The sequence below is a fragment of the Ochlerotatus camptorhynchus genome, unplaced genomic scaffold, assembly GCF_037179485.1.
Source record: "Ochlerotatus camptorhynchus isolate MF236.1 unplaced genomic scaffold, CSIRO-AGI_Acam_v1.1 ptg000577l, whole genome shotgun sequence".
NCBI classification, from domain to species: domain Eukaryota; kingdom Metazoa; phylum Arthropoda; class Insecta; order Diptera; family Culicidae; genus Ochlerotatus; species Ochlerotatus camptorhynchus.
The window spans coordinates 1,155,307-1,173,603 of record NW_027041058.1 but is presented as its reverse complement, the minus strand read 5'-3'; the positions used below and the strand labels follow the sequence as shown (position 1 = coordinate 1,173,603).

General features: G+C 42.7%; 2 protein-coding genes across 2 annotated transcripts in view; one reads left to right on the top strand and one right to left on the bottom strand.

Annotated features, from left to right (window-relative positions):
* The window catches only part of Xxylt (Xyloside xylosyltransferase), a 302,336-nt gene that overhangs the window by 184,916 nt on the left and 99,123 nt on the right, over nucleotides 1-18,297 (top strand). The window lies entirely within an intron of this gene.
* On the bottom strand, nucleotides 6,117-8,092 carry LOC135713764 (monocarboxylate transporter 12-B). The gene is made up of 5 exons (XM_065236996.1): nucleotides 7,940-8,092; nucleotides 7,443-7,569; nucleotides 7,036-7,382; nucleotides 6,708-6,977; nucleotides 6,117-6,644 (listed from the first exon to the last, which is right to left on the bottom strand). The coding sequence occupies exons 1-5, from the start codon at nucleotides 8,009-8,011 to the stop codon at nucleotides 6,159-6,161; spliced, it is 1,302 nt and encodes a 433-aa protein (XP_065093068.1). The 5' UTR covers nucleotides 8,012-8,092; the 3' UTR covers nucleotides 6,117-6,158.

Genomic DNA, 18,297 nt, shown 5'->3' with positions numbered 1-18,297 from the left:
TTTGCTCCACATTGCTTAAACGTGTTTCTTGATGAATACTGAGAGCCGTAGAAAGAACAACTTGTTCGTTCAGTGGAATGGCAATGGAATATCGCTTTATTTACTTTATCTTTTTCTTCTAGGTTTTTTAAAGGTCTATAGACACACTACACCGTGCAGTATGTCTCGTCTAATTTTACATAGCATTAGCAATGTTCAATATGGCAAACTATACGCTGTATTCGGGGTACTCGTATACAACATATATTCGTTATAAGTCAGGTAACATAGTAGTGTCATAGAGGTAACTGGTAGTGTGGTAGATAGAGTTGATGTGGAATAATAATGATAAATGATAACTTTATTTGAAGGCACAACAATTTGAGAATTAAATTAAGTAATTAAACATTCAATATGAGCAGAATCTAGTTAGCATGGAACATGGCAGAGGTGATAGTAGAAAAGAGAGCATAAGAACAAAATCCCATTACTTCATGAGGGGAAATCCCGAAACAGCTAGTAACACCAACAATCAATACGAAACTAACGATTTTAAATTGGCTCACCACTTTAGTAGCCTATTGGTCCCAAGCAAACGATTAACGTACCCTATTCTAGTTGAAATTCTATTACTACACTATGTTTGTTTTGATTCGCTATGAAAGTTTGACAGATAACATCAGGGGTGTGTGGATTCATGCAGAACATGCAGGGGTGAGTGAAATAGCTTGGGACTGCTTGGGACCGTTGTTCTGGTACTGAGTGAGCCAAAAATAATAATGATTTTCCCAGACCCAGTGGTCTTAGAGTTACCTCTATGGTAACACTGTGTAAAGAAGGGGAAATTAAGTAGGGTACAAATACGGGCTAGCTGAGCTCGTTGAAGCATTCTTGTGACGATTGTTGAAAGCAACGGATGTACAGCAGCTGCATCAGAAACAGCAGCAGCAGCAGAAATACCGGCAGCAGTGGAAGGAAGCAGATCAGCCGAGATTCGTGTAGCCGTGACAGATCCTGGAAACCTCGGTCCGGTCACGACAGTAAGGTCTATAACTAAAAAGTTTCATAATGTGAAAGCTCCAGGTAATTATGGAATTTTCTATATCCTCATCAAAAAACTCCCAGAGAGTATCTTGTCTTTCTTGGTAAATTAATTTAACAGATGTTTCCATTTGGCATACTTTCCTGATAAATGGAAAAATGTAAAAGTTGTTCCAATTTTGAAGCCGGATAAAAATTCAGCTGAAGCTTCCAATAAGTTTGCTTTCTTCAATAAGTAAACTTTTTGAAAAGATAATTTTAAATAGAATGATGCTTCACATCAATACGATCTCAATTTTTGCAGATGAGCAGTTTGGATTTCGCCATGGGCATTCAACTAATCATCAACTCTATCTACCACATCAACTCTATCTATCGACTGCGCCATTGTCATCGTCTACCCGTCATCTTACGACCGAGGGTGTCATCAGACTGATTTTTTTGTTTGGCAACCCGGTTAATTTGACAGTTCACATATTATGTTTTGAAAAAAACAAAACAACAAGCAGTGGAATCCTATTCGCCTTGACACCAGTCCCGAAGTGACGTTTCTTCACACACATTTTGACAGTTCCTTATGGGGTTTTGCGTTGAGAGAATAAGAAAAAGTCCGCCATGTTTCACACATAGACTGACAGTTACATATGAGATTTCTCCATAGGAGTAAAGAGTAACAGAGCTCTCGTCAATGCCAATCCCAGATCCTAACTGTCGGGACTCTCGGTTCGTTGCTCCCAAATTCTATCAGAAAAGGACTACACTGAACCTAATAACCAACGGTCTCAGCCACCGAATCGACGCTTGGAGCGATAACGTTCTCCGCGGGAGGCACTTCCAATTTCCGACAACTTCTACTGGATTGGAGTATGATGAGGACTCGGATGAACCACAGGTGACGGTGTTAAATGGACGAAGCGAGCGTGCATCATCAGAGGAAACTGGTCCAGATGCTCTTCAGATTCTGATGAACGCTTCGGGGAGGAGTTTCTCCCGAAAGCCATCGACTCAATCAAAGATGCGTCGTCAGCGTTCTAGTGGGAATTTCAACCGGAATCAGACTTCCCTGGCGAAGGTGGGGTTTAATATTTTCACACGGTAGTTCAACGATAGGACAAATGGAGAGAAGTATGATGTCTCTGGCAAAAATCAGTGCCAGAGAACACCTGTAAAAGCTGGGGTGCCCACTAACCAACTCACTAATCACATTCTGTATCGGCATTATGACCAGTACTAGCAGTACTAGTCCCTTCATTATCATCTTTTCAATCAGCTTCCGGAACGATGCCACCCCCTTCCCAAATTCGATCAAACTGTTCTGAAACACCAAAGCCTTCCTCATCAGATCCTCGAACAGTTTGATCGTCTTGAGGGGAGGTTCTCCGACCTCGAAGTCCTCCGGTAGCGACTCCAGCACCATCCGGAAGAATTCCAGTAAGACCCTCAGATTACTGTTGTACTTGGCAAAGATCATCGCCTTGATGACCTCGCTCATTCTAATGTTTTGACAACATATCCGGTGTGAGGAAATTCACGGTTGAAGTTATGAAATCAAAAATCGCATTGTGTCAACAACAATGATTATCATTTTGACACATTCACAGAGCAGGTGCAGATATAGTACAGTGTTGCCAGTAACTTTAAATATCATGAAAATTTCTAACCATGGGTGCCAATGAAAGTGCCCAGGTGTGCCCGTCTGTATTTCTGGCACACTATGCGGAGTGACCAACCCTTTGATCGACGCCCAACAAGCATTGAATGCTGAATGTGAGCTAATAGAGCCCAAAATTTGCTTCTTCTGCTAAAAATTGGCTTATTCAGCTTTTAATCAGCTCAAATTGTTTGTTGGGCGTCCATCGACTTGTTTTCTTTCGTTTACTCCCTTTGAGAAAATGCATCACATATTAGACCGAGGGGGGCGAAACATCTAAATCTCAATTCTAGATGCTCAAAAAATCTCACACTAGCGAATCAATATTCGAAATATCTGCTTTAATTTCTCGCATCTTGCATCGTGCATCATTTTTTTGCAGGAAATCTTCAAAATCGTCATCAATCTTCTTTCTATCTACTCAGCGTCCGCGCGCAGCTAGCCACAGCAAAACACAATCTATTCTGCATCGAAGATAGAGTCACCCCCCTCACGTTAGACTACAGTCAACAATCAATACGAAACTAACGATTTTAAATTGTCTCACTACTTGACTAGCCTATTGGTCCCAAGCAAATCGATTAACGTACCCCATTCTAGTCGACATTCTAGTACTACACAATGTTTGTTTTGATTCGCTATGAAAGTTTGACAGATAAAATAAGGGGTTAGTGGATTTTCCTATGTTTCGAGGGGTGAATCGATTAGCTTGGGACCGAAGAGAGTACCAGAGCTGAGCCAAAAAGTTGAGCACATTTCTTCGGGACCTCTGGTCTTAGAGTTACCAACAATCAATACGAAACTAACGATTTTAAATTGGCTCACCACTTTAGTAGCCTATTGGTCCCAAGCAAACGATTAACGTACCCTATTCTAGTTGAAATTCTATTACTACACTATGTTTGTTTTGATTCGCTATGAAAGTTTGACAGATAACATCAGGGGTGTGTGGATTCATGCAGAACATGCAGGGGTGAGTGAAATAGCTTGGGACTGCTTGGGACCGTTGTTCTGGTACTGAGTGAGCCAAAAATAATAATGATTTTCTTCGGGACCCAGTGGTCTTAGAGTTACCTCTATGGAGTTACCTCTATGGAGTTACCTCTATGGTTTTTGTTGGTAACTTTAAGACCACTGGGTCCCGAAGAAAATCATTATTATTTTTGGCTCACTCAGTACCAGAACAACGGTCCCAAGCAGTCCCAAGCTATTTCACTCACCCCTGCATGTTCTGCATGAATCCACACACCCCTGATGTTATCTGTCAAACTTTCATAGCGAATCAAAACAAACATAGTGTAGTAATAGAATTTCAACTAGAATAGGGTACGTTAATCGTTTGCTTGGGACCAATAGGCTACTAAAGTGGTGAGCCAATTTAAAATCGTTAGTTTCGTATTGATTGTTGGTTTTACTCTGAGTTGCTTTTTTGCAGCGAGTAACTCGCGAGAAACTCACTGTACCTTAAAATTTAGTCGACGTTCATCGATGTTTTTGTCTGGTTACTCCTTGGCTTACTCCATTTATCCCTTTCACATATTAGACGTAAGTCTTGTTTCTAAACAAAATAGAATTGTTTGGCTATTGAAACGATGTGAATTCCAGATTTTGTTCAGAAAATGGCTTGAACGATGCTGGAAAAGCTTCGAAAGGGGGCGCAGTGGCGTGGATGTCCACCGAGAAGAACGTGAAATCGGTGTGGGAAATCACTGTTGGATAAAAACCGATTAACATCCGATTCCCAATTCCAGCTCCGAAGGAAACGCTGCCAACCACTACCCCAGAATGTTCAGCCAGAGCCAGGGCTGGCAAATTTCATTTTCAATTAAAGATCTCACGCGATATTTACAGAAATACTTCTGTCACTATCATCGGATGAGAAAACGATGATAGAGATTTTCTTCAAAATCTCATCGAATTTTTCGTCATGACAAAATGTGACAGTGTTGTGATCATCGTAATTACTAGCTCATGTATTGCTTTTAAAGTTACTTGTACCAAGAAAATCGTAATAATATATTGACTCTACCGATTACCTTCGGTTACTTGCTTGAATTAATCTAAATCAGTTAGAAATGTAGGTGCAATTAAATAGAATTATTAGACCGCAATAGAATTATTCTCATGAGTGCTTGATCATTGGAAAATGACAAGAAAACTAATGATAGGTAATTTCGTCTCGTGATAGTGAGAGGACCTGTTTTCTCATTTTCACATGACGGCCGTGATATTTACCAGCTCTGGCCAGAGCATCAACACAGTCGACACTGCTGAAGTCGAAGAGGAGGAGGACAACGTTGAAGACACAGCTGCCAATGTTTCCGGTGAGTACGATCCTCATCCGGACTTCAAACCCATCATCGATCTACCCGATGAAATCGAAGTGAAAACCGGTGAGGAATACTGAGAACAAATGTTCTGCGTTCGCTCCAAGCTACTGGAGATGGTTCAGAAAGAGTGGAAGGAAAGGGTTCTTGGCGATCTGAAGATTTTCGAAAGAGAAAATCCGATCCAACCAAGTACAGGATCATCGCTATAGACTTTGCTGACGAGAAACCGAAAAACGAAACATGCTCCAAATACAATGAATAATAATTTAAAAAAACAACTTTTTTCCTACTGGATGAAATATTTTCTTTAAAGAAGTTATGTTCAATTTCAACGGAGACTTCCTTCGACGGCCGCAGCAGAATCTCACGATCGCAGTTTCATCTAGCGGCAGGTTGTTGAGCGATGGGGACGGGATCGCTTCGACGAGTATCGGAGGACGGCAAGGTACGTATAATTATCTGGAGTATTTGATCAGGCGGATCGAGTTCTTCTACCACATCAAGCCGGTTGTTTGTTGTTGTTTTGCTTGACAGCAGCTTTTAGGCTTCGCACTTTCATATGTTGCTGTGATGTGAAAAGTGAGAATGCAAATGACAGTGATCTTGCTCACTGAGGCTGTGTTCCATTTGGCGAATTTTCACTTAAACTTGACAGATGGAAAATTTCCAAATTAACCTGCTATTCCAGCAGACTTATATCTGACAGACAAGGAATCAATTTTGACACACACCTTCTCGAAAATTGGCCGATCAACAACAGAGGGATTTTCGAACATTATAATTTAGTTTCGAAGTGTCAAATTTAAGTGAAAATTCACCAAATGGACCACAGCCTGAGAAACGTGAGTTACTCGAGGTGCCTCCAAAAGCAACTCTAAAATTGCTCATGATTAGGAGCTGTCTTACCCATTGGGGTAGACCTTATTCCAAGTACGAAATGTTCGTTTTCTGCAGCTATCACATCGCGTGGTGCAGCATCTTTTGGTTGGGTTCTCGATTAAATTTGTTTAAAAGAAACCATGCTGTCACCCCATTTGCAGCTCCATTTGCACATGTTTGATACATGGCTCATAGTGAAATTTCGGATGAAGAAATATACAAAAAAATTAGTCCAATTTCTTGGAACTTGCGTAGAACGGGTTTGCTTTTAAAATTTCCTAATCCTTGTACTTGAAATACAACTCACAAAGCCACAAAATGCATGTCGATATCAGTAGCAAATTTTGCGCATGCAAATTCAGCGAGTAACTTCCGGTATAATCCACAAACCACCCGAGAAGCTGTCCTAAGCTTAAAACTAAAATACCTTTGGCAATCATGTTGAAACCCAATGCATTGGGTAGCATCGATTGCAAGCCTTTTTCGCAGCAATATTCAGCGATTGTAAGATTTTGGTTCACAATCGTAATCGATCGGAAGATTCCATAGAAAGCGGAGGTTATCATCAGTGCGATGAGATTTCGCATTTCGGCCATGATCGACCGCGCAATGACGAGGCACAGCCCAGCCATGAGGAACGTAGTTCTGTGCGAGAACTTCATCTTATCGACAAAGGCCGGAACTGTGATACGAGTGAGCAGATCGGTCGTCGACAGAATGGACATGCAGTTCGCTGCTTGAAACATGTCGAGGTTTGCTGTTTTCTGGGGAAAAGCAAATATTGAATTTCCTGTAAAAATGGCAGAGAACATGTTGCAAGTACCTACCTGTAGAAAATAGGGAAAGAATAACGAGAAGTTTGTTGACGCCGTATATGCCAGGCCCAGCCCAATAATCAAATTGAGAAACGATACCCGTTTCAGTATGGCCACGTCCATCAATGCAGCTAGCTTGGACCATCCACTATCGGACTTTTTCGATGTGTTCGATGAATTGTTAGCACTGTCCAAAAGAGGAATCCTTTCATTCGAAGCTTCTTCGTCTGTCTCGATCCGCATGTGCCATTCGACAGGTTGTAACAGAGCTGCGCCAACTAGCTGCAAATGTTAACAGTTTTAGACAAATGTACACAAATATTCGCACTTCAAATCATACTCCATTGAATGCTAATCCACCGATGATCAACGTTGTTCCCCGGAAGCTAAAAATATCCAGTAAAAATTGAACCAGCAATGGCATTAGTATTTGCCCAAGTCCCGTACCAGCCAAGGCTAATCCCACCGCTTTTCCCTTATTGTTCCGAAAATAAGAGTTTACTGCCACAAAAGTGGATGACTGAATCAGCCCCAAACCGAATCCGAACGCTACGCCATACGACAGTAAGATTTGCCACATCTGTGTTGCATATGCGCAAGCTGTTAAAGCAGCTCCAGTGAGTAAGCTTCCCAGGATAGATGCTTTTCTCGTTTTTAATTTTTTTATGATTGGTCCAGTGATTAGACCTAGTTTTTAGAATAACAATTTATCTCTGAACTTTATGTACAACAGAATAATATTCTTACCTGAGAAGTTGAGGGATATATTGCACACATTCATGACCAGTGCCGCTCCAAACGCATCCGCTCCTAGCGCAGTTAAATAATCTCCGAACATTAAGCCAAACACGGATATGAGGGATTGGTTGAACACCTTAGGAAAGAAAACTTCATAAAGCAACCACGAGCCAGTGCTGGATAATCTCGACCATACACGGCGATATTGACAAAACAGCTTTGGTCGCTCATACATATGAGCAGAAAGTCATCTACGAGGGAAACCGTGTCAATTGTCAGTGACGAACATGTGCACGAAATTAAATTAATTAAGCAAAATAATTCCATGGAGCCGTTGATAGCAATAATGTGACACAGCATGCTTTTTGTTACTTTTTGACGATTTTGAGAATCAATTCTTCCAAAAATTATTTGGTCAATATCGCGTGAAGTGTTTCAATGACAATGACAAATCTCAGCACTGCCACGATCATATCAGCCACGTCTTAATCTAATGGCAAACATACGTTTATAACAGCACAACCGATCACGACAATCCACCCATATCCACCATCCGGCGGCACTTTATTTGATGTCATGTTTGAGAAATTCACCTGGATTCGAACTAGAGTTTGACATCAAGCACCAGAACACTGTATCCCAGTCAAAACGATGTGATCTACTAACGAGCCACGATTTATCTGACTAGCCGTGATTCATGGAAATAATCTGAAAGCTGGACCACCACCCCACCGTTATCAGATAGTTAGTCAACAGCGTCGGGATGATAAAGCTAGATGTCTTCGGGCTTATATCTATATGTGTATCATATCTTACCATTCTCTCGTGCGTTGCGAGTGGTGCAATCTTGAGACACAACCCACCACGGTGGATACGGATGGTGATCGTGAGCATTCCGTGGGAAGTGCATCTGTTTGCTTTGCTCTCCCCCAGTCTACTTGATTTATGCATATATCCTTATCTCGTTGGTCAAAAATGTTTGGGATGCATTCAGATCGTTGACCTTGTAAAAAAAATGCGTCGGTAAGATCCGGTAGGAAGGACGAGCCTTGACTGTCTAGAAATCATCGAGCGAAGTCATTGTTTACAAAAGCTATTACGACCTAATTCCAGCTCTATCTAGATTTCATTTAACAGTTTTAAATAAAATTTGCCTAATAATTCAGAAGTGTTTAGATAAATTTGATTAATAAAGAATAATAACACGCACCTGCCGATATCATCCGATTTCAGCCACTATTTATCGATAATCTTGGGTGAGTCAGAATTATTTATCTATTTATTCTAATAAGTTTTAGCATAGAGGTAACTCTAAGACCACTGGGTCCCGAAGAAAATCATTATTATTTTTGGCTCACTCAGTACCAGAACAACGGTCCCAAGCAGTCCCAAGCTATTTCACTCACCCCTGCATGTTCTGCATGAGTTCACACACCCCTGATGTTATCTGTCAAACTTTCATAGCGAATCAAAACAAACATAGTGTAGTAATAGAATTTAAACTAGAATAGGGTACGTTAATCGTTTGCTTGGGACCAATAGGCTACTAAAGTGGTGAGCCAATTTAAAATCGTTAGTTTCGTATTGATTGTTGGTTTTAGTGTGTTAATGTTTACTGTCACTTTCTAAATCGCGCGGTTTTCGCATTCAGTCAATCTCATTGTAGAAAAAATCGCAAATAAAGCTGCAGATTCTTTTAGGCCCTAGTTTACCCGAAAAACAAATTACAGTGAAATTTTCAGTGGAAACAATGCTCTGACATTAATATTTATTGTCGACAATAAAAATGATTGTTATAATGTTGTACCCTTCCGAAAACGGCAAAACTGCTACCTATCTGTACAATGAATGTACATAATAAAATGTTGTTACAACGATTTTTATTGTATTTTTCATTTATTTTATTGTTAACATGATTCGATCACGAACAATAATGAACAACTCTATTACAATAAAAATTGTTGTTACATTAAATATTGGTGTGTTTTCATTGTGGGTTACTTCACGAACAATAAAAATAAATCTGATTGAAGCATGCAGACTATGAGAGGGTCAGCAACACTGCCAATGTAATCAAGATAGGCGCTGCTCATATGGCTCTTGCTTTGACAGTTCGTTTGGCTCTATTCGTTGCCAAGTCAATTGAACGCCTACGACCAGATCGGTTTGAGTTGAACTCAACTCTCCTGTATCATCTAAATCCCACTTAATGCAGACCTTTTCCGTGCAGTCAATAATCATACAATAATAATAGAAAAATCCACCACTTGAAAATGTCATGAAATAACTCTCAGGTGGAAGCATATTTCATGGGCGATTCTCTCCAGTTGAATGCATTAACTTATCAACGACCCTCAACCACCAAGGAGACGTGACCTAGAGAGATCGAGTGCAGGGGAGTTGGCTTCCATTTCTCACAAGTTCCGGATCGAATCTCAATCCATAACCAGTAAAAAAAGGAATCACCCGTAACATACATACCACCCCCTTCACTTCCCGGGGCGATGTTTTATTTTTTCGATTTATTTTTAAAGTCGATAAAGTAGATCTGTCAAGCCAACACATACACTCTAAAGTACACTGTTATTTTTTTAATCACTAAATTCGCCAACCAACAGTAAAATAACAATAATATATAATGTTTTTGAAAAAAAATTGTATGGGGAAATCACGAAAATTTCATTGTTAAGATACTTAACAACCCCCCTTTTTTATTGTAAATTTTCCATTTACCATGAAATTTACTGTTTTGTACAACATAAATCAAGGTAAATTTATTGTAGACGTAACAATATAAATCATTGTTAAGACAATAATTTTCGTCTTATTGTTACATTATTTTTTATTGTATTTTTGTTGTTATTTTTTTTCGGGTAGGCCACTACCACAAAACAGAATGAGAAGTGCAAACAAATCGGTGAATCAAAAAACTGGTACATTTTGCTGCTCAACAAGCGATGCGTTGTGGAGGCATTCCACATGGGCTTTCTATGCGCATTCACACTACCATAGCAAGCTGCCTATCTTAACTGCAGGCAAAAGATGCCTTGAACCGCTAGGTGCGCTAGTGTTCGCCAATGAAAAGTGGAGCCAATTTCTGATCCGAAGTTCAACTTTTTTTTCCAATACACTTTTTCCTGGAGCAACAACAACAACAACTGCCCTCACCTACCAATCTTAAGTAGTAAAGCAATCATCAGTTGATGCAGTCTTGGACCCCAAGCAGTCGCATTCGGCCAGATACTGGAAACACACTCAAAATAATCCTCACATCAATGCTACTATTTTTCACGTAAGACTTAAGTGCACCCCACACGACAGAAGTTTTGTCAATGTTTCCATCAATTATTTCATGTCAATATTTTCTACAATTAATTAATTAATTTATCTTTATTAGGGAGGCTTTCAGCCTTGGGCAAATTTTCTACAATATTTTCTGGGGTTCATCAATACAGGGTCGCTCCTCACTAACATGTATGCATCCGATGGAATATTGCGAGTCAAATCACTACCACCATAGAGGTAACTCTAAGACCACTGGATCCCTTAGAAAATCATTATTATTTTTGGCTCACTCAGTACCAGAACAACGGTCCCAAGCAGTCCCAAGCTATTTCACTCACCCCTGCATGTTCTGCATGAATCCACACACCCCTGATGTTATCTGTCAAACTTTCATAGCGAATCAAAACAAACATAGTGTAGTAATAGAATTTCAACTAGAATAGGGTACGTTAATCGTTTGCTTGGGACCAATAGGCTACTAAAGTGGTGAGCCAATTTAAAATCGTTAGTTTCGTATTGATTGTTGGTTTTAGTGTGTTAATGTTTACTGTCACTTTCTAAATCGCGCGGTTTTCGCATTCAGTCAATCGCATTGTAGAAAAAATCGCAAATAAAGCTGCAGATTCTTTTAGGCCCTAGTTTAGGCCACTACCACAAAACAGAATGGGAAGTGCAAACAAATCGGTGAATCACAAAACTGGTAAATTTTGCTGCTCAACAAGCGATGCGTTGTGGAGGTATCAACAATCAATACGAAACTAACGATTTTAAATTGGCTCACCACTTTAGTAGCCTATTGGTCCCAAGCAAATGATTAACGTACCCTATTCTAGTTGAAATTCTATTACTACACTATGTTTGTTTTGATTCGCTATGAAAGTTTGACAGATAACATCAGGGGTGTGTGGATTCATGCAGAACATGCAGGGGTGAGTGAAATAGCTTGGGACTGCTTGGGACCGTTGTTCTGGTACTGAGTGAGCCAAAAATAATAATGATTTTCTTCGGGACCCAGTGGTCTTAGAGTTACCTCTATGCTATTAGTCCCAAGCAAATCGATTTACGTAGCCCATTCTAGTCGAAATTCTAGTACTACACTATGTTTGTTTTGATTCGCTATGAAAGTTTGACAGATCAAATGAGGGGTTAGTGGATTTTCCTATGTTTCGAGGGGTGAATCGATTAGCTTGGGACCGAAGATAGTACCAGAGCTGAGCCAAAAAGTTGAGCACGTTTCTTCGGGACCTTCTGGTCTTAGAGTTACCTCTATGGAGGTATTCCACATGGGCTTTCTATGCGCACTCACACTACCATAGCACGCTGCCTATCTTAACTGCAGGCAGAAGATGCCTTCTACCGCTAGGTGCGCTAGTGTTCGCCAATGAAAAGTGGAGCCAATTTCTGATCCGAAGTTCAACTTTTTTTTTCCCAATACACACTTTCCTGGAGCAACAACAACAACCACCCTCACCTACCAATCTTAAGTAGTAAAGCAATCATCAGTTGATGCAGTCTTGGACCCCAAGCAATCGCATTCGGTCAGATACTGGAAACACACTCAAAATAATCCTCACATCAATGCTACTATTTTTCCCGTAAGACTTAAGTGCACCCCACACGACAGAAGTTTTGTCAATGTTTCCATCAATTATTTCATGTCAATATTTTCTACAATATTTTCTGGGGTTCATCCATACAGAGTCGCTCCTCACTAACATGTATGCATCCGATGGAATATTGCGAGTCAAATCACAACAACCTTGACAAAAGTTACCAAGAAACAGGCACCATCTGCTGCTGTAGTCAAACAGAAGGAGAAAATGAGGGGAAATATTGAAAGATGAAATCAAACTTTTCTAATTTTACGTCAATATGTTCATCAATATTTCCGTCGTCAATGTTTGTATCAATATGATTGTATATACTTTTGAGTATTGACAATATTTTTGCCCGTGTGGTGCTTGCTTTACGTGATTCTCATATGGAGGCACTCAATTCAGTGAGCTTCAACGTCACTGGATTATCACGTAGAAGTTACGTGATTTTCCCGATAAAATGCATGGAGATTCCAATTGACTATTTAATTCCGATTCGATTTAAGCTGTGCTGGCAGTGCCAAAAAGTCATTGAACTGACTTTTATTTGCTTGTGAATAATGCCTTGTTTGGAAACCCGGTATTTTAACAGCTCTTGTTTCTGTTTTGTTTTTCAATGTTTACAAAAACGATACGGACTCCAGTTGGGACTACACATTGGATGCAGCCGTCTCCAAAGATGTCTGCAACGGACGAGCTCCGTTGCTAGACGATTATACGATCTTCGGCGGAAGGCCGACCTCGCATAACGCACGTCAGTCAACCAGCCCTTCTGGGAGCCGGCGGAGGAAATGGATTTGCACCGAATTTTTCACCGCCTGAGTATCATCCGTAGGAAAACTGGAAACCAACACCGACCGGAATACACGTCGGACTGATGAAGAACGCACCGCTAACCCGAAACGGACCAGCCAAATTCATTCAACCGGCACAGCAACAGGGCACAGTGATGATGGTCTACGGACTCGATAACAACACAGCCAACACTGAAAAGCTGAAGTAATGAACAACATTGAATGAACGGAAATGATGGTAGCAAAATTCAGATTGCATTTTCCAAGCAGAACTACTTGTCAGAGGCCACCAACCCCTGCACGCTGCCGGACACTTCGATCAGCTTCAAGGACTACAGCGCCTCCAAGAACAATCGCTTCCTTTCGTTGACACAGGCCAGCAAAAATCACATTCTCCACTTCTTCAATACCCCACCCGTGTGCCGTCCGAGGATCTGGTGCTGACTGCATTCACCACCAAGGACTGTCACCCGTCGCAAGTGCGAATGTTCCCGCTCAAATCAGAAAATTCCTCTTCCGGATTGGTCGAGTTCCCGAGCGTAGCTCTGGCGGTGAACGCCATCATGAAGTGCAACCACAGCTCGATCAATCACAAAGGTACAAAATTCCTGTTCATTATGAAGCTGTGCTTCTCCTCCTCCAAGACGATGAACTGTGCGTGAAGCAACGAGAACATCGAAAACACGTAAGCTTGGTAAGAGCGGAAGCTACCCAAGTAACCACCAAGCCCGCAAATAGCCCGGTAATCGCCGTTTTTGCAATATAAGGTTAATATAGGGCTTCCATACTTTTTATCAGCCGTATATCAGCTTTATATTGCAAAAAGGGTGATTAGCGGGCTTGATGGTTACTTGGGTACTGTTCCTTCTGCTGGTCCGTCTCCTCTAAAATTCGTTAAAAAAGACGGACCACTGCAGCAGCAGCAGCAGCAGCATTGGAAGCAGCCACAGCCGTGGGAGCTGCATCGCTAGTTCTTTCTTCTTCTTTCCTTTATTTAACGTCGGTCTCTGTTCCGCAATCTAGTGCCAATCACCGACGGACATCGATTGCCATCCATTGACGGCAATCGAATGTGCAGGAAGGCAGCTTGCACACCTGCGTAGGATATCGCACCCATTTTCAACACACATGGGCCGGGACCAACGGCTTTAGTTCCCTTCCGAAGGAAGACGTGACCAGAGATTTTTATGCCACAGAAAAATCCCAAATCCGAGGTCGGCTTGGTATGAACCCAAACCCATTAGAAAGCAGTCACGCTTATCACTACACCACCGGCGCCGGCTCATCGCTAGTTCATGTAGTCATGGCCGGAAACCTCGGTCAAGTCAAGATACCGCTGTCAGCTGTTCTTCGTCTGGGAGGAACTGTGGACGCGACTGCCGTCACGGGTCTAACGATTTTGAGAATACATGGCAAAACTTAGTGGAGATTCATGCTTGTTTTGAAAATAATTTGATTATATTGTGGCAACATCAATAACAAATTTTGACACATGCACACTGCGCAGCCGCAGAAAAATTTCAGTGTTGCCAGCGAGGGGGGCGACTCTATCTAAGATGCAGGAAATTGTTTGCTTTGCTGTTGTGAGATGCACTCGCGCTTAATATATATAGAAACACGATTGATTATGATTTTGAAGATTTCCTGCTAAAAGTTCGAGAGCGATGCGAGTCTATGGGTTTAGATGCAAGAGATGAAAAAAGATTTTTCGACCATTTAAAATCGAGATTTAGATGTGTCACACCCCTCGGTTGCCAGTAACTTTAAAGATCAGAACAATTGTAACCATGGGTGCCAAACAGTGCCCAGGTGTGACCAAGCTTGTTTTTGGTACACTGTGCGGAGTAACCATCCCCTTGGCATAAATAGATAAAAAAAACAAAAATGGGCATTAAACACATAATGAAATAAAATTCGACAGAGACAAGGATCGGGAACAGGAACACTAACAAAAATGCACCGGCTTATAACTTCCACTTGATTTAAAGCGAAGACAACAAATCAAGAAGACTGACAACTCTTCCATTTTCTCATACGAATGCTATGAGACAGGTACAATCGCGTCATCTGTCGCTCAAAGGTAAATGCTTAGTTTCTAGATGTCTGTTCCCATCCATGACATATCAACAGTTTTTCACCATGAAATATTGTTGGCGTAGTAGGCAATCAGCCGTCGCTTTCCCCTGTTACATTGTTGGGAAGCCCTCCCTGGCAACGACCCGTTACCTGTTTGTGAAAATTAATAACTGGTCATTCCACAATCGCACTTCGTCTAGTACAGACGTTTAAATAAACTTTTCTCCGTTTTTTCTTGTTAAACCGTATACTTCGTTTGGAGTCTCCCGTTTGTCCCGTCAAGAGGTTATGGGCACCACCGCGAAGGACGTTTCGTGCAACATCCCGTTGCTGCGTGGAAGTGGAGCTGACTTCCAAAACTGGAGTTATCGAGTGCGCCTGTTCCTGGAAGCCAAAGGCATCGCGGATGTGCTGACCGAGGTGGCTCCAACGGAACAAGCTGTAAAGAAGAAGTTTGAAAAAACGGACCGGATCTCCAAGGCGTTGCTGGTGGGTTGCCTGTCGGACGAATGCCTCGAGATCGTTCGAGAGATGGCGACCACGAAGGAGATGTGGGTCAGTCTGGAGGCGGCTTATGCGAAGAAGTCTGTCGCGAGCCAAACGTTAGTACGGAAACAGTTGGCTTGTTTGCGGATGAAGGAAGGGGACATGCGGACGCATCAACTTGAATTCGACGGGCTCGTGAGAAAATTGAAGACGGCCGGAGCAACTCTAGCGGAAAGTGATCTGGTATCGCAGCTTTTCTTGACGCTTCCAGACTCTTTCGATCCCCTAGTCACGGCCCTGGAGAACGTCGCGCAAGAAGATTTGAATTTGGACCTCGTCAAGCAGCGTCTATTGGCTGAAGAAAGGAAGCGATCCGACCGGCAGGGTGATTCAGTTGAAGACAAGTCGGCAGCGTTCTCGGGTGACTCAAGATCCCAAAAGAAGTCCCAGAAATTCCTCGGTAAGTGCCACAAATGCGGGTGTCGCAGCCACATGAAAAAGGATTGTCGCCAGCCTGAAGCCAATTGAGCGAAGAAAGATGCCATCAGTTTCATGGCCGATGCAAACATTGCGGAAAAGCGTTCTGGACGAATCCTTTTCAAGCTTGATTCCGGGTGCAGTGACCACCTGGTTGGCGACAAGTTCGTTTTTGCTGCCCTGAAGAAGATGACCAGTCGCGTGGAGATCAAGGTCTCCAAGGAAGGAGAAGCTATACTTGCTGAACAGATTGGCGAAATCAACGTGACCAGCAACAAAGATGTACATTTCAATCTGAAGAATGTGCTCTTCGTTCCAGAACTACGTGAAAACCAGATATCCGTTAGGAAGATGGCCAATGCTGGGATCGATGTCTTGTTCTCTGGAAACGTAGCAGTTCTGAAGAAAAGTGGTAAGTTACTGGCCACTGGACACCTTCGAGGCAGCCTGTACGAGCTTGAGCTGTCGTTGGAAGAAGTTGAAGAGAACCATTACGAAGTATCGATTGGAAACCTGTGGCATCGTCGACTGGGGCATATCGGCCAACGCGGATTGAAGACCATGGCCCGGAAAGGAATGCTGAAAGGTATGAATGAAAAAGCAACCAAAATTGATTTCTGCGAGGCCTGCGTACAAGCCAAGCAATGCCGAGAACCGTTCAACAAAACGCGAGCTAGGGCCAGCCGGCCGCTGGAGCGGATTCATTCTGATGTTTGCGGACCGATCGATCCGCCGGCATGGTTACATGATTACATAGTCAGTTTCATCGATGACCATACTCATTTCTCGATGATATATTTGCTGAAGCGCAAATCAGAGGTATTCGAGAAATTTCAGGAATTCGAAGCAAAGGTCACAGCTATGCTGAGAAAGTCCATTTCAAGAATGACGGTGGACCAGGGACGAGAGTACTGTTCCACAAATCAGATGCAGTTCTACAAGAGAAAAGGGATACAACTAGAGACAACGGTTGCGTACACGCCCCAGCAGAATGGTGTAGCGGAGAGGTTCAACCGAACCTTGGTTGAAAAAGTCCGTTCCGTGCTCATCCAATCCAATGTGCCGAAGCAGCTGTGGTCCGAAGCAGCCCTCGCCTGCGTTTACTTGATGAACCGAAGCCCAACAAGTGCGTTGCCCTCTGGTGTTACCCCGGCAGAGATGTGGTTCGGTATCAGATCGGATCTGGACAAACTTCGTGTGTTTGGCTGCAAGAGTTTCGTGTGGATTCCAAAGCAGCAAAGGCGTAAGTTGGATGCGAAGAGCAAGGAGATGGTCATGGTTGGGTACGCTCCGAACGGCTACCGCGTTTGGGACCCGGTGGCTCAAAAGCTTACGATTGCTCGAGACGTCAAGTTTGATGAGTCGTCCTTCCCGTACGCTGTGATGCAGCAAGAAAACGATGTCCCATTGACCGTCCACTTCCCGTTCGAGCAAGAGGAGGAACGTTGCCAACCGGCCCCCACAGATGAAATTCGTGAAGCCAATAATGAACCTGAAATCAATCGAATTGAAGCAGAACCCGACGATGATATTGAAGAACCGGTTGAAGAACCAGAAAATACGCTCCCTTCACCCACAGAAAGACGCGAAATTCCTAGTGAATTGTCGTCGAGGCATAGCGGCCGGAAGCGCAGGCTCCCCGGTAAGTTATTTGATTACTTCATCGGTTATAGAGCTATTTCTGGCGAATTGATTTCCGCAGATATACCCGAATCGTTTGATGAACTGCCCCAGCGTGCTGACCGAGCCATGTGAATGGCTGCGGTACGAGATGAGTTACGTTCCATGGAGGAGAACAAGGTCTGGCGTCTTACGAGCTGTCCGAAGGGAGTGAAGCCTCTGAAATCGAAATGGGTGTTTCGGCTGAAGGACGATTCGGCCGGCAATGCGGTCAAACATAAGGCGAGACTGGTGGTGAAAGGATTCCTGTAGAAGGCTGGAGTCGATTACGAGGAGGCAAAACTGGCCACCATCAGGACGGTTCTCGCGGTCGGAGTGCAACAGTGTTTCCATTTCCATCAAATGGACGTCAAGACGGCGTTTTTGCACGGCGACCTGAAAGAGGAATTGTACATGGCGGTTCCCGACGGTGTTGCAGCGTCCCCTAATACAGTGTGCCGCTTACTCAAGTCCCTGTACGGCCTCAAGCAA

Excerpts from the sequence above, each read along its gene's own strand:
- LOC135713764 (XM_065236996.1), bottom strand. The coding sequence starts at position 8,011 with ATGACATCAAATAAAGTGCCGCCGGATGGTGGATATGGGTGGATTGTC. Across the intron at positions 7,383-7,442 it reads TATATCCCTCAACTTCTCAG|GTCTAATCACTGGACCAATC; the intron begins GTAAGAATATTA and ends TCTAAAAACTAG. Across the intron at positions 6,978-7,035 it reads GTGGATTAGCATTCAATGGA|CTAGTTGGCGCAGCTCTGTT; the intron begins GTATGATTTGAA and ends TAACATTTGCAG.